The 15,138-nt window shown below is 40.4% G+C and overlaps 2 protein-coding genes across 2 annotated transcripts in view; one reads left to right on the forward strand and one right to left on the reverse strand.

The window, feature by feature from the left end:
• pccb (propionyl-CoA carboxylase subunit beta) overlaps positions 1 to 192 on the reverse strand; it is a 75,596-nt gene extending 75,404 nt beyond the window's left edge. Inside the window, exon 1 of the mRNA XM_085990624.1 lies at positions 103 to 192. The gene's annotated coding sequence lies outside the window, so the exon portion shown is untranslated. The remainder of the gene's footprint in view (positions 1 to 102) is intronic.
• Positions 193 to 505: 313 nt separating this feature from the next.
• On the forward strand, positions 506 to 14,150 carry LOC147115946 (E3 ubiquitin-protein ligase MSL2-like). Its single transcript, XM_085990619.1, has 2 exons — positions 506 to 1,028; positions 10,715 to 14,150. Exons 1-2 carry the CDS (start codon positions 776 to 778, stop codon positions 12,343 to 12,345), a joined length of 1,884 nt encoding a protein of 627 aa, XP_085846745.1. The 5' UTR covers positions 506 to 775; the 3' UTR covers positions 12,346 to 14,150.
• Positions 14,151 to 15,138: the final 988 nt, after the last annotated feature.

A 15,138-nucleotide genomic window follows, 5' to 3' on the forward strand; every position in this document is an offset into this window, starting at 1 on the left:
TTTCGTACTTCAATCTGCATTAAAAAGGATATAATTAATATCAGGAACCGCCCCCCCAAAAAATGAAAGCGATCAGGCATTTGGAAAGGCGCTTCGTCTTACCTTCTTTTTTCTTCCAGTCACGTGACTGGCGCTCGAGCTCTTTCCGTTTTTTCCTCTTTAAACGAACGTTTCCACCATTTAAAAATAACCTCGCGCCCCCCACCGCCTCTCGCGCTTCCTCCCCAAGCTGGGCAGAATTTAAACAGGGGGCGGGATATAACCGTCAGCGGGGCAGCCTGCGGAAGAAGGAGCGAAGCCGGCCAGCCAGCCGCGGGATGAGGATGATGATGTCGGGGCGGGTTGCGAGGGGTTGAGCTCTGCCGTTCGCACGCTCTCTTTTTTTTCCCCCTCCCCTTCCTTTCGCTTTTCTTTGCCCTCCCTCGGAAAGCGGAGGCTCTCGGAGGAGGAGAGTGAGGGGTGTTGGTTTGTCGCGGGGCTGCGGGAGGGAGACGGGGCTGGGGGGGCGGTGAGTTCTGGCGAATGGCGAGAGGTGCGCGGCCCAGGCGCCCCGTGCTCGAGTTCAGCGGTAGGTACCGATCGCCAGGGGGACGCGGAGCCCGCAGCCAGCGCGGCTCGGATGGGGACGCCGCCCGCGGGTAGTCGGCTCGACGCCACCACCACCGCTGCCTCTGTTGTTGTTATGGCTCTGGGAGAGGAACCGCGCCGCCGGAGACTACAACACGCCGAGCAGGGAAACAGCAGCGGCCCCGCCGCTGACACCTCGTTCTATTAAATGGACGTTGGCAACGCCGCCGCAACTGGGCGTCGGAGAAAGAGGAATCGGAAATCTTCTCGTCGGCGGCAGCAGCAGCTTCGACAGAACGGCCTGGCCCGCTCCGCCGCCATGAACCCGGTCAACGCCACCAGCCTGTACGTGTCGACCTGCCGCTACATCATGCAGTGCGAGCCGCAGGAGCCCGGCTCCTTCTCCGAGCTCTACAAACTGCTGCCCTACCTGCGCCAGTCCCTCTCCTGCTGTGTCTGCGGTGAGTGTTATAAGTACCTGGAAAAATATGAATGCAAAAAATATATATATAAATAAAGGCACACGCTGTCTTTGTTTTTTATTTTGCAAAAGGATGGTTGGGGGGTGGTTGGAGATCTGTGCAGTTATATAACGAGCAATGTGCTCCTCTCTTATATTTTTAAGCCTGATTTTTTTCCCCCCCTCTATCTCCATGTGTATTCTGTATGGAGGGTTTGTGCATTGCACCAGAGGCCTGTTCTGCTCACCACCATAACTGCATTTTTTTTTCTCCAAAGCTTTTCGTTGCAAACTGTGCAAGCTCAGTTGTAAATTTGTGTGTTTTATTTTACCTTTTTTCTCCTCGAGTACAAGTGGCGTAGTTCCCCTCTCTTCCTCCTCCGCTTGTGTTGAGATGTATCCTTTGCATTGCACCAAGAGGCCTGCCTGCACTGTTTACAGTACTAGCAGAGCAAAACTGTAATCTGCGTTTCTTATCGCAGAAACCTGACTTGAGTTTTACATTTTAAGCACAGTTGTTAGAACAAGGTTGTTGTGTAATTGCATACTGATGTTTAGGAATATTTTTTTTCCATACCTAGCTGGATTTATCTAACATTGGAGCAGAGGCCTGCACTGTTTAGTGTTGTCCCGTCCATGCGTTTTTATCTTGGCCAAAGACTCTGGGTTTTTTTCGCGATTAATTGAACACAGTATTATAAGTGATCTTGGTATAGCGGGTCGTTTTATCAGAATAACAAGAGGACTGCAAATTGCACGCTTGTGCAATGTGTTTTCCCTGTTTGCATTGCAGCAGAAGCCTGTAGTGTTGTCAAAGCTATGGAGCTCAGTTGAATTTAGTGTTTCCACCCATAACTCGACCGTATTACAATGCTTTTAAAACTGGAGACGTTAGGAGACTTCAATACCGATTCACTGTTTTTCGTTGCAACAGGTCTGTGCTTTTTATAATATCGATCACAAATACAATTTGTAATTTTCCTGCAAGCCTGTAAGCACAAATACGACATTATTTGAATGTCCTGTATTCACCAAACACTCAATTCATTTGTACCGGTTCTTTGTGCATTTCTCTGTTGTAATCCGAGATATCAAGAAATAAGCTTGCAGGCTTGTAATTTGCATTTCTCTGACTTGAAAACAAAAGTTACCACGTGTTTGGGGAGATCAATGGTTTCCTTACCATGTAGTAGTATGTGTTTCTAGATAGATGATTTCAATTCATCTATGATTCACTTCGTTTTTAATGTGGAGCAACATTATTAAATGAGATGAGTCTGTGAGTAGTGACATAAAATGTTTCTTTTAAAAATTGTTCCCTTTTTTTCTTTGCAATTGACCGGCTATTTTGTATAAATGTGAATGGGAAGTCTGGTAGTTTGAAATCCCCGCTCCGTTGCGTCGGCGAGTGTAAACCCCTTTTTATAATCTGGTTACAAATTGGGGAATCTTTTAAAGTCATTCGTTGCCAGTTACCAATTGTGGATATATCTTTGTTCTTGTTTTATTAAAAGTTGTAATTTTGCATTAGTTGGCCCAAGAGGAATAGGCCCACTATACCAGGACGCTTTTGTATTCTGCCCAAAAGTAAACACGCGCACGTGTTTGCTCTGAGGCTTCGATCTGGAGACGCAGCAAGTTCACCCAATGAGCAACTCGGCTCCTATAGGAATCCATTACTTTGCTAACCCTCCCCTTCAGATTTTTAAACTTTTCATATTCGATTTAATTCCGAAAATTACATCAAAACCTCGCTCATACGTAGTTATATTTTATAAAGTTTGGACGACTCTGGTTATCCGACGGTTTTTAAGGAACTTAATTATGGTTTGATAAATGTCACACTCAATTGTGTCCCAGCCTCCATAAGACGGTACATTTACTGAGTTTTTTTGAAGTGGTTGAGGTATAGGAAAATTGTCTCAAGTGACGAAAGTTTCTATTCATTTTCCTGCATTCTTTCAGGGTATCCTTTTTGTATTGGCAAGGAAAATTCTTCCTTTTTTATTATGCAGTTTGATTTTAAGTCATGTTTAAATTTGGATTGTTTTTCCAAATTATCTTTATATTTGGGCCTCCCAGTAACCTTTCACCTGTTCTTCACCTCCTGTGACTTTTTAGATCAGCCAAGGATGACGGGCCTCCTGCTTTAAAACATTTTTGTTCTTGTAGGGAATCCTCTACTTGGCACTCTACTGTTAGCACAACAAAAGTTGCGATTGGTTCTGTGGGAATTGTAGGTATACACCTGAACCCTGACAATCAGTGGCTGTTGAATTACTAACTTACTAAACTGCCTAATGTTTGCAGATTCCTTATTGTACTAATTGAGTCTTATCTAGGCACTTTTAAAGCACAAAATTATTTATTTTTAAACCGTAGGAAAAAGGTATGTTTAAAAGTGGATTTGAGTAAAAGCCATGCAGAGTAGCAATGCTGTTTTGAAGTTTTCTACATGGGTGATACCTTTGTTTTTTTTTGTCTTGCATTATGGCTCTTGCAGTTAAATCTAAAGATAATTTCTGTACACTTTCTTGAGGTAAACAGTGCAAGTAGTGTTTAAGGTCACACTTGGGAAAGTTCTATTTTAAATTTTATTTATATGTAGACTGCTATGTAGCCATTATTCATTAAAATTTCAAATAGTAGTAAAATACCTTTTATCAGCATTTAAGTGTCCATGGTGATAAATACCCTAGTGTTTGACATTTGTTTCAGCTAAATATGGAAAGAAGAAAGCATTTTGTTGTGGTATCATAACACTCAATTACCATAATAGCAGTTTTGATAAATGGTTACGTTAAAATACAAATGATTGAACAAAGATAAAAGGACATCCAAATGTGTTTTAAAATAGCTTTTACTAAAGGGGTGGAGATTAAAAATTAAAGAAGAAATACTAGTCCTTTAATATAAGAAATTGTTTTGGGGCCCCAAGTGTGTTTCCAGTGTTTGCATATTTGTGTGAATAGTTTTGTTTATTTTTGGACTGTGGCTTCTGGGATGCAGGCTTGTGGAGCATAGAGTTTGAATGAAGCCAGTGATCCATGCCCAATTGTCAGTTTTGTTCCCTTTACCCTTGAATCCATCCTGGTGCACAGTTGTCTTGCTAAATCCTCAACGAGATCCTTGGTTATAGCTCTGATCTCTGGGCCTATGCATATAGAGTGAGAGAACACTTTGGATAACTGCTTGTGTTGCAGTATATCTGTTTTTTGATTTTGTTTCATTCAGCAACTTGCTACATTCATGAAAGTATTAAGAACAGTTTTTTGGGGGTGTGATAAGGTATTACAAGGCTCAGCTGTCGGGGGTTGCAGCTCAACTCCAACCACTTGAGGGGCAGACAATGTTGAACGGCAGAGGGAGAGATGCCACTTTACATGGACTTGGGAGGAGAGAGAGAGGGACCCTCTTGCAGCATTTGGGGGGTATTTATATTTTCACCTTTACTACTCCTCCCCCCCCCCCCCCCCCCCCCCGCCAAACCCCCAAGAGGTGCCACGTCTAAGCGTGAGGTTGGTTTATGCAGCTTGGTACAGGTCCGAGGAAGGGCTTCAGCGTCAAAGTCAAATTGTGGGAGAGATACCAGACTTCTGAATTGAGCAGCATGAGGTGAGCACATTGTGCCCTGAAGGGAGGAAGGAGAGCATGATGAGGTACTTCAGTCCTGCATACTTATGCCCTTTACATTTTATCTGTGATCAGTGTTAGGGGACAGCACTAGTTTATTATTTATATAAAGCATGGTTAAAAAAAACTTCATCTCCTTGATACAGTATCTTGCTGGAGTTGAGGAAGTACAGTCATATTTTGAGAGAATTTTATTTTTTTAACTAAAAACTCAGAGATTTCCCACCTCTTCTCATTCATACATTGGATAAGTCGTTTTGTAAGAGATGGCTAGTTGGTTGGTGCCTGATATGGTTTATATGTCTGCCTCATTGTTTGGGCACCGAACTCTGGGCAAAGTGCCAAGAGTCAGGTCATTTAGTATGCATCAGGGAAAATAGCAAGGATAATCTGCAAAATGTGGGTGCAATTAGTCCAAATCAGAAATGACAGAGAAAATGTATCCAGATTTACTTCCTGCAGTTATGTCAGATTTTCTTTTAAAGCAATCTTATTACACTTTCCAGTATTCTATTCTGTAAAAATTTGCAGGGCTATGGGGAAAGAGCAGAGGAGTGGGATTAATTGGATAGCTCTACTCAAGAGCTGACATGGGCACGATGGGCCAAATGGCCGCCTTCTGTGCTGTATCATTCTATGATTTACCCAATAATTTTAGTGCTCTTAAGAATCTTGGGATGTAATAGGCAGTCTTGATATTTCATTTCATCTAAATAAATGTGGGTAATTTGGTGATTTCTTTAGTACAATTTAATATTGGGTACAAATTTGAGATTTTAAAAGTTGAAAACAAAGTAAAACCTTCAATGCTATTGACATGGTACTCACAATTACAGGATAGTGACAGCCATATCAAATGTAAAGTAGAACTCCCTTAACATTAATTTAGTACCGGAGAATAGTTCATTTTAATGGGCCAGAAATTCGAGTCGGGGGCTTCCTGCGGGTGCAAGCCCCCAACCTGCACTTGCCTAGCGCGCCTGCCGTTGTGTTGTGGGCCTGCGTGGGATTCCAATCCTGGGCCTCTTCCAGCTGCTGGCACGCAGTGCTTGCGTATCGCAGGGGCGCAGTTAGTTTGAAGCGTCCCCTGGGATCACGTGAGCCATGGAGAGCCAATCGTAGCAGGGAATCTCCATTCATAGATTTGACAGGAAGACCTGACAAATCTATGAATAGAGATCGGCCCCAAAACCTAACTTAAACGTCAAATAAATTTGGGGGGGGGAGGGGATCACATTTTTAAAATAACTATAAATGACATAAATTTAAATTGTTTAAAATAGTTATTTTTTGAAAAAATTAATTAGTTTTTAACAGGGCTAAAAATAAACTTACCTTTCTTTAAAGTATTTAAAAATAATAAACCTGTGGGGAAAAAATGTTTTAATTTAACTTAATTCACCACTTACCTTGATAAAAGCAGGCCTTGCAACTGCTTTTTAAACGCGCAGCTGCTGGAGACTTATCCTCCCCGGAGAAACCTGTTTAAAGAAAAAAAACACCAGAAGTTCCAGGCGCACGTGTTTGACCTCCGAATTCCTTCCTTCAAGGGAACGGAAGTTCCGGTTTCCAGCGCATGCACGAAACCGGCACTTTCGTTGGCCCAATATTGTTTTGGGAGTAAATACCTTACATAAGACGTGGCAATCCTGTAAGATTCGCAGTAGACTTCCAGTAGATCAGCTTGTTGCAATTTTAATTGGGATCTCTAACACAAATACTTGGTACCATATTAACGAGGCTGTCTTATAAGCCATTGAAGAAAAAGTGTTTTATTTGGTTTTCGTATTGAGATTTCCAGATTTCAACTACTCTTTGTGAACTAGTGCTTCCTGATTTCACTCCCAAATGCCTAGCTCTAATTTTAAGAGTATACCCTCTTATTCTGGGTTCCCTACCAGAGAGGAAATATATAGGGCCCTGGTGAGACCATACCTGGAGTATTATGTACAGTTTTGGTCTCCTTACCTAAGGAAGGATATACTTGCCATAGAGGGAGTGCAACGAAGGTTCACCAGACTGGTTCCTGGGGGGATTGTCCTATGAGGAGAGATTGAGTAGACTAGGCTTATTCTCTAGAGTTTAGAAGAATGAGAGGTGATCTCTTTGAAACATTCAAAATTCTTACAGGGCTTGACTGGGTAGATGCAGAGAGGATGTTTCCCCTGGCCAGGGAGTCTAGAACTTGGGGTCACAGTCTCCAAATAAGGGGTCGGCCATTTACGACTGAGATGAGGAGAAATTTCTTCACTCAGAGGGTGGTGAATCTTTGAGCCTCCACAGCCCTCTGGGGTAGAGAATTCCAGTCGTTGAGTATATTCAAGACAGATTTTTGGATATTATGGGGATAGTGCAGGAAAGTGGAGATGCGGTAGAAGATCAGCCATGATATTGAATGGCGGAGCAGGCTCGAATGGCCAAATGGCCTACTCCTGCTCCTATTTATGTTCTTATGTTTTCTGTATCTACCCTATCGAATCCCTTTTTATCATTTTTTAAAGACGATTAAATGACCCCTCAACCTTCTAAGCTCAAGGGAATACAAGCCAAGTTTATGGAACCTGTCCTCTTATTTTAACCCTTTAGCCCTGGCATCATTCTGGTGTATCTGTGTTGTAACCTCTCCAAGACCAATATATCTTTTGTGAGTTTCAGTGCCCAAAACTGAATGCAGTACTCCTTGATTCTTTGTGATTTGCAATTGCTATTTTAGAGTTGGATGGTATTCTGTCAGTGTTAACTCACCTGAGAATTGAGTTATAGTTTGTAGTTGTTGAAAGTAAAAATTATCCTTTTTAAAAAAAAAATTAAAAAAAATAATAATTATGTTGGATTTAGCTTACTGCTGAAATGTTAATGGCCCAGAAATTGGTGTCGGGGGCTTCCTGCGGGTGCAAGCCCCCGACCTACACTTACATAGCGCGCCGACAGTTGAAGCCTGGCCCTGCGTGGATTTCCTGTCAGTGGCCCGGTTCAGCTCCCGGCGCGCTGTGCTTGCGTGATCCAGCGGTGTAGTTAGTTCGATGAGCCGGCTGGGATCACGTGAGCACTGGGCAACCAATTGGAGGTTGCAAAAGTTCATTCATGAGTTTGATAGTAAGAACTGTCAAACTCATGAAAACTCCAGGCGCCCAAAACAGTACTTAAACTTCAAATAAAAGTTTAAAAAACATCCCACTAATTAAATGAACTATTAATAACTGTAAAAAAAACTAATTTAAACAATTAATCAAATTTTTGAGAAAAATAATTTTTTTTTAAATCGGGTCTAAAAATACACTTGCCTTACTGTAAAGTCTTTAAAAATAATAAACCTGTGGGGGGGAAAATTCTAACTTTAATTAATAGACCACTTACCTTTTTAAAACTAAGTACTTACGTCTGCTTTTTTCTCACGTAAAAACTGGAGGCCTTATCGCACGGGCAACCCTGTATATTTAAAAAAAAAAGGAATTTCAGCGCGCACGTGCAGACTCCTGCGCACACGCGTTCCACCTCTGAACCCCTTGGTTCAGAGGAAAGGAAATGCCGGTTTTCCGCGCATGCTGAAAACCGGCACTTCCATCGGGCCCACGCGTGAGTACACGGTGCTTACTCACGCGTTGGAACCCGAATTACTGGGCCAATGTGTTTCTTTGCTTTTTTAATATTACTTGGTTCAGAGTTATTTTAGAGGAACCTAGGGCATTCTTGGGTTACGTTGCCAACTCTTACACTTGTATTCTCTGCCACCTGGTAGTGCAATAGAAAATTGTAGATGAAAGCAGTTAAGGTGAGATTATATTGTTATGGTGGTTACTAGCGCAACACTGTTCTGAAGACCTGGTGCAGCCTTTTCACTGTGCAATAGTAGAATGTCTTCAGTCATGATTGAGTTAAGTATATACTGGTATTTCAGACAAAGCCAACTGTACCAGGATTTGGAAGATGTTGCCTGTTGGTGAGGGGGCAGTGATACAAGAGTTAAAAGATGAGCAATACTCATGATTTTATCGCTAAGGATACAAAAGACAGGTTGGAAACAATATGGTGTAGTAACAATTTGTTTACTGGCCTCCATATAAGATTGCTGCTGCAAAACAAAATGTTTTTAACTGCCTATCTTCTGGTCTAAAATGTACCCAGCAAAGTGTTGCTATCAGTAGCAAATGCTTTTCATCAGTTGAGGAAAAAATGCATGTCCCATATCTGTCATTTGCCTTGTTTTAATGAAACAAAAATTCAGTTCAATGTGCAAACACCAAACAATTTCTTTAACAAGAAATTGATTTATCTATACAATACTTCATAAAGCTAACCTGTGATGTCCAACAACACCAGCTTATTGGGTTAGTTTCAATGTTAGCTTCCAAATATCTTTTTTAAATTGCAGCAGATACTCCTTATTTTTTAACTTTGTCTGAACCCTTGTACTATGGTCAGACATTGATTAATGTATCCCTGATGTGTTTACTCAAGAGGCTGATGTGGAAGTCCCAGGATGTTTTGGCTTATGCTTACTAGGCAGACAAGCAATAGCTTATTTTTGTCCCTTGTGAGGAACATTACATTTTAAGAAGAACATAATTTCAAATTTGATATTTAAATCTTTTCTTGTAAAATAGCTAGTGTACTATTGGCTATTGCTGCAGTCAGTTTGTGCTTTGCTGGATATCATGTTGCACATCATTACACATGTTTAATAACTGTTTATTTTCTCTCTGTTGTGTAAGTCCATATTAGATCAGTTTTGCAAAGCAAGTTTTGAGAACTTAAAGCTGCAATTTTAAATGATTTGTAGCATTTTAGAATGGCAGTAAGTAATGGACACGATACTAATCAACCAATTGGTCTAGTTCTCTTGTTTAATTGAATTGTTCATTTAAGCACCCTCATGGAAATTATCTATGACTGGAGCTGTTGGGGGCACATCTTTTAATATATATATGTATATACACAGTGCACGTTCATTGAATTGCTGCTGTTTTAGGCAGGTGACATTGAAAAGAAATGTACAAGACTATGTTTAACATGGGCAAAGATGAAGATTAGCTATTCACAAAAGAATTGTTTATGCATTTAAATGGCCCAGCTGTTTTCTCTTCCTCACACACACTTTTCTATGTTGTAACTAGCCTAATGCTATTTTATAGAAGTTCTCAGTTGATTGCATAGTTTGTAGGTGAGTATGCAGATGGGGTGCTAATTGAATGTTACTTAGTATTTTTTAGTATTTGTGTTGGTCATGTACTGGTATTCATTTCCTCCCCTATGATTAGAAGAATGTTTCACACATACTTCTTCCCTATAACAGTTTATCTCTCCAGGTCCATAGCTTCAGGTGCAAAATGCCAATTACTTGACATAGCAAACTACAATAAGAGATCTTTATTTATAATCAATGAAGGCAAAACATGAGTGAAATATTAAATAGGAAGTACCAGTATAGGGCAAGTTCATGAACTCTTGCCACCCTATGAAAGAGGAATCTGATTGGCATTATAATTTTGGCTGTAAAAGACCACTTAAGACATTTACAGTAGTTCTGATACAGGAAACTGTTGCCTAAAGAACACATGTTCTCCGGTCTGCTCCACCACCCCACAAATCATTAACTAACAAATGGCATACTTGAATCATTAATTTTTGTGAATCTTTTTAACATGCACTGTAGTCACTATAATGCTGGCATTTGAAGGCTGTAACCTATAAATTGGAATAGGGCTGAGAATTACTTAAGTGACAGATTCTTCAAAAAGGTTTGTATAGCTACAATCAACTTTGTTTAATGGCAAAATGTAAATTAATACATTTCAGTCATTTTTATCTTTTCTCCTCTTCCCTCACCTTGGGAGAAATTATAGAATGGGCAGAGACATAGTAGTGGGAATTGTTTCTGAGAAGTAATTTATCAGGAATTTGCTTTTTAAAAAAAAAAAAAAAAAAATTGCAAGATAAATTGTCTTAACAAAACTGAAGAAAAAGCTTCAACCTTCTACATACAATACATTACTGAAGCTTCAGTAGTCTTAGCAACAGTACATTCCAGATAGTAATTTTTTTTTTCTTTTACAGGAAACCTACTGAAGGATCCAATTGCTCCTACAAACTCCACTTGCCAGCATTATGTCTGCAAAATGTGTAAAGGTAAAAAGATGATGATGAAGCCCTCCTGTAGTTGGTGCAAAGATTATGAACAGTTTGAGGAAAATAAACAGCTGAGCATCCTGGTGTGCTGCTACAAGAAACTATGTGAATATGTAGCTGAATCCCCAATTTCACAGCATCTAGCTACAGTTATGGATGGCGCCCCTGACATCTTAACCCTGCTGCAAGAAGGGCTATCGTTGGACGAAGAGAAGCAAGGGACTTCTGCTTTGGCCGGTGCTTTAAATTTGTCAAGTTCCCCAACTCAGTCAACCTCAGAATGTGCCAGTGACCTGGAAATGGCGGCAACACCACGAATCATTGAAAATGTTCAAGACAGGGAGCGAGTTTCAAGTAATACTGAACTGATCTGCTCTAGTTTCAATGGGTTGCCTGGTTGCAATGGACTTCCAGCTGGCGAATTTACTGTAAATATTATTTCTTCAGAAAATTCAGAAAGGCTCAATACATCCTGCATTGGGGAGGACTTCAAAAATAGGGACTTTTCTGACCGTTTGCAGACAGTCAACGAAGTAGTTTCTTGTAGTAATGTCGATGTAGTGGGAGTTGACATTTGCAATTATGGTGAAGACATAAAGCCTATTGGTTCTTTGTTATTTACTGATGGACATGTATTTCAAGACTTGGAAACTGTTGCAAATAATCTTGAGGCCTGCAGCAATTATTCACAACCTATTTCTGAGGAAAGTGCACCCAATGGACCTCTTATAGATGCCAAACCCATCTCCTTGCCTCCTAAAAGCAGTATTTTTGTTTCTAGCAATGCACCCCCTCACGGTATTCCCTGTGTAGCAGCAACACCTAAAATTGTACGGGGGAATCGGAAGCGATCTCGATCGGAGAGCGACAGTGAAAAAATTCAGCCCCTACCTATTTCCAGCATTATACACGGCCCACCATTAGGGGCTGCTGCTCCTGTTCCTGCCAAACGAGAGACCAAGTTGTCCACGGAAACTGTAGTCACAGTGCCAAATGGGGGCACACTAAAAGTGGGCAAATCCTTGCTTGCGGCCAGTAAAAGTGTTAAAAAGCACGCAGAACATGGAGCAAAGAAATCGCACTCGAAAGTAAAGCAGGGAACAACCAAATCTAAAAATAAAGAGAAAGTTCATAGCAGTACTGTAATGCCTGGTAGCCCATCAAAAATAGCGTACAAAAAGCCCCAAGAGAAGAAGGGGTGTAAGTGTGGACGTGCTACACAAAACCCAAGTGTTCTTACATGTCGCGGGCAACGTTGCCCTTGTTACTCAAATCGCAAGGCCTGTTTGGACTGCATTTGCCGTGGTTGCCAGAACTCATACATGGCCAATGGCGAGAAAAAGTTGGAGGCTTTTGCTGTGCCAGAAAAGGCCTTGGAGCAGACCAGGCTTACTGTGGGCATCAGCCTAACCAGCATCAGCAACGCTGTGCGGAATGCAAGCACGAGCGCAAGTGTCATCAATGTGACAACGGGGTCGCCCATACCAACTTTCCTAGCTGCCAGTCCACATGACGACAAAAGCTTGGATGAAACTATTGACTATAGATATGACTGTTAGATTGGAATCGATCTGGTAGACCTTAGACTTGTCCCTGTTCATGGGGATGGCTACAACATTAAGGCAGCTATAGTTCTGTTTTTGGGGAAAAAAACTTAGTTGAACTTGCCGTAGTGCTTTGGGTATAGATCACTTGAAGTAAATGTAAATCATCAGGCCTGGCTCCAAAAAGGAGGAATGGGTTAATTTGTTCAATAAGATGTAATTAATGAACTGTTACAAGTGGTTTATACTGAATGATCTCTGGCAAGAGAAATTTGACCTCATTGTTGCTGCTTATGCATTGTGCATAATCGCAAACGGTTAAGGTGTAATTTAAAAAAGCAGAAAATGGTGAACTACAGTACGAACAGTTTAAAAATTCATGTAGAATATAATGTCACTTTTTTATATGCAGATTATTTTTGTGTTCTCTAAATCAAAAAAAAACATTGGTTTTGTTTTATTTTGGTAATGTCATTAGATGACCCAAGAATATATTTAAAACAAAATGCCTCATTATTTTCTAATGACTGCATTAGCATGGATCAGTTGCACAAAGCAAAACACTCCCATTACACCTGTGTAGTTGCAGATTCAAGTAGAAATGAGGATGACACTTTAGACGCACATGAGATATTTTCTTCCCTCAGGTCTGCTTGCTGTTTCATTAGGAGAACCATCTGGTGCTCAATATGTTATTCTGTCATGAATGGTGGTTGCTGGAAGACCCCACCCCACCCTGCACATGCACTTAGATGCCTACAATTGGAGAGGGTTCTGGAGCCAACGATAGTGTGTACAGATGAAGTTTGAGTCTGCTAAGTTGTGTCTGCTAATCTGGCCAGAAATATTTTGTGCAAGCATTTCTCTTCAATATCTATGGGGATTATTCCATTATGAATTTATAGAGGTGTATAATAATTTGATACTACACTGGATGCACGCTACAGCTCGCCACTGTCTCCAGTGGTGATACGAAAAGTAAAGTGGTGAAGAATTGACATTTATTCACCCGAAATGTGCCTATTATGGCAGTGCCTCTGCATTACTGGCTGTCTGCCATTGGGTAGCATAGCACTTATTGTGTAGTACTATATTTACAAAGTGCACCTGTGCCTTCTAGTGCCAGATAGTTAGTACTGCAGCTGACAGTTAGTTGTCAGCATGTCTGACTAAAATAAATGCTATACGTTTTAGCCACATTGGCAAATTCTGGTTTCACATTGGTACAAACCCAGCTGAGTAACAAAACAACCAGCACCTGTGACTTGATGTGCAATTTGGCCCACTTTTCATACAAAATTGAAAGGAATAAATACCTAACTTTTACTAAGGCACTTCAAAAATGGGGACTAGTGCATGTGCTCTTCTCTTCCCCCTCACATCCCTTTTTAAAAAAATAAAAATAAATAAATAAATAAATCCAGTATTTTATCATTAATATCTCTTAATCCCGTTACATGTGTCCATGTGGCTGAACTGCTTGTACCACTGTCCACCATTGTAATGATGTATATGAAATTACTCCTCAGCCTCACTTCTGGTTTGGCACATAGCATGCACAACAATGGTTACTCACATAGTGTAAATGTGCAGGAAAACTTTCACATGCAGAAAGAGATCGAATGGCACCTTTTGTTTTTATAGTGTAGCTGGTGTCATTTCCTGTGAATGTGGTCAAGTAGCGTTTTGAAGCCATAGGAATAATGTGATGTTTTGTGTCCAGTCTGTACTTTAATTTTTTGTTTTTTGTTTTTTCCTTTTTTGTTTTGCAAGAAGAATTGAAAACTATTTTTGATAATGAGAGTAAATGGTGGAAAATGCTTCTTCAGTTTTCTTGTCTTTTTTGGCACCTAAGGCACCTACATTTTTTAATTTTTTGACGTCCGTGGTAGATTAATGTCTTAGCAAAGCTATGTTTCTTTGTATTTGTGTAATGTGATTTCTGTATGCTGACCAAAAAATTCCATTAATTGAGTAAGTGGTTGATCCTAACTCTCGCATGAACTCTATGCTTGCTGTTCGAGCATTGAAAACAGAAATACTGGTATATAGCCACAAGAAAGTCCGTGGAACCATTTCATGACATTTCTGCAAAGCTGTGAAGCTGTATTAACACTGTTGTTTTCCTGTTACTCGTGGTAAAAGTTGGTGCAGATTCCTTGAGGAACCTAGAAAAAAAAATTCCTTAATTTTTTTTTAACGCTGGTATACTCACTGCCGCTTTTCCGGAACATGTATGAGAAAGTAATGAATAAATACATTAGTTTTATACTACTCTGGTTTAGCTATATTCAGGGTGCAATGGTTGACTACTGTATTGGCCATAAGATGCAAAATATTTGTATTGTAGTATATCTGGTCAGTTTGGCTCTGATTTCAGCTTTGATGGGATTAAATAGTCAATGGACTTGCAGTCTAGTACCTGCAAGTTTTTATTTTGGATTGGCAGGAAACATAATTGCTGTCGGTCAAAAAGTATGGCAGAACAAAAATGTTTTTAAAAAATGGGTTATCACCACCAGTGCTCACAACTATTTCTGAAAATGAAATGATTTTTTCTTAATTGTTATCCTAAAATGGTTCTAAATTGAGTCTGATGGCGTCCGGAATGCTATGTTGAAGGAGTTAGAGTGCAATGGAGCTGAATTAATATCGGCAGAGATGTAGTCATTAATTGAGGGTGCTTTACTGTCATTTCAATTAGGCTACGTTAATTCAACTCACTTGTACTGTCAGATTGAGTGGCTCCTCATAACAAGAGCCTATAGATATCATTAGCCCTTACTGTTGAGACAAAATAAAAAATAC

This window comes from Somniosus microcephalus, chromosome 6 (genome assembly GCF_052327205.1).
Source record: "Somniosus microcephalus isolate GS21.2 chromosome 6, FLI_Smic_1.0, whole genome shotgun sequence".
Classification (NCBI taxonomy): Eukaryota; Metazoa; Chordata; class Chondrichthyes; order Squaliformes; family Somniosidae; genus Somniosus; species Somniosus microcephalus.

Coding starts and splice junctions, on each gene's coding strand:
- LOC147115946 (XM_085990619.1), top strand. CDS start 776: ATGGACGTTGGCAACGCCGCCGCAACTGGGCGTCGGAGAAAGAGGAAT. Junction 1,029..10,714: donor CCTCTCCTGCTGTGTCTGCG/GTGAGTGTTATA, acceptor TTTCTTTTACAG/GAAACCTACTGAAGGATCCA.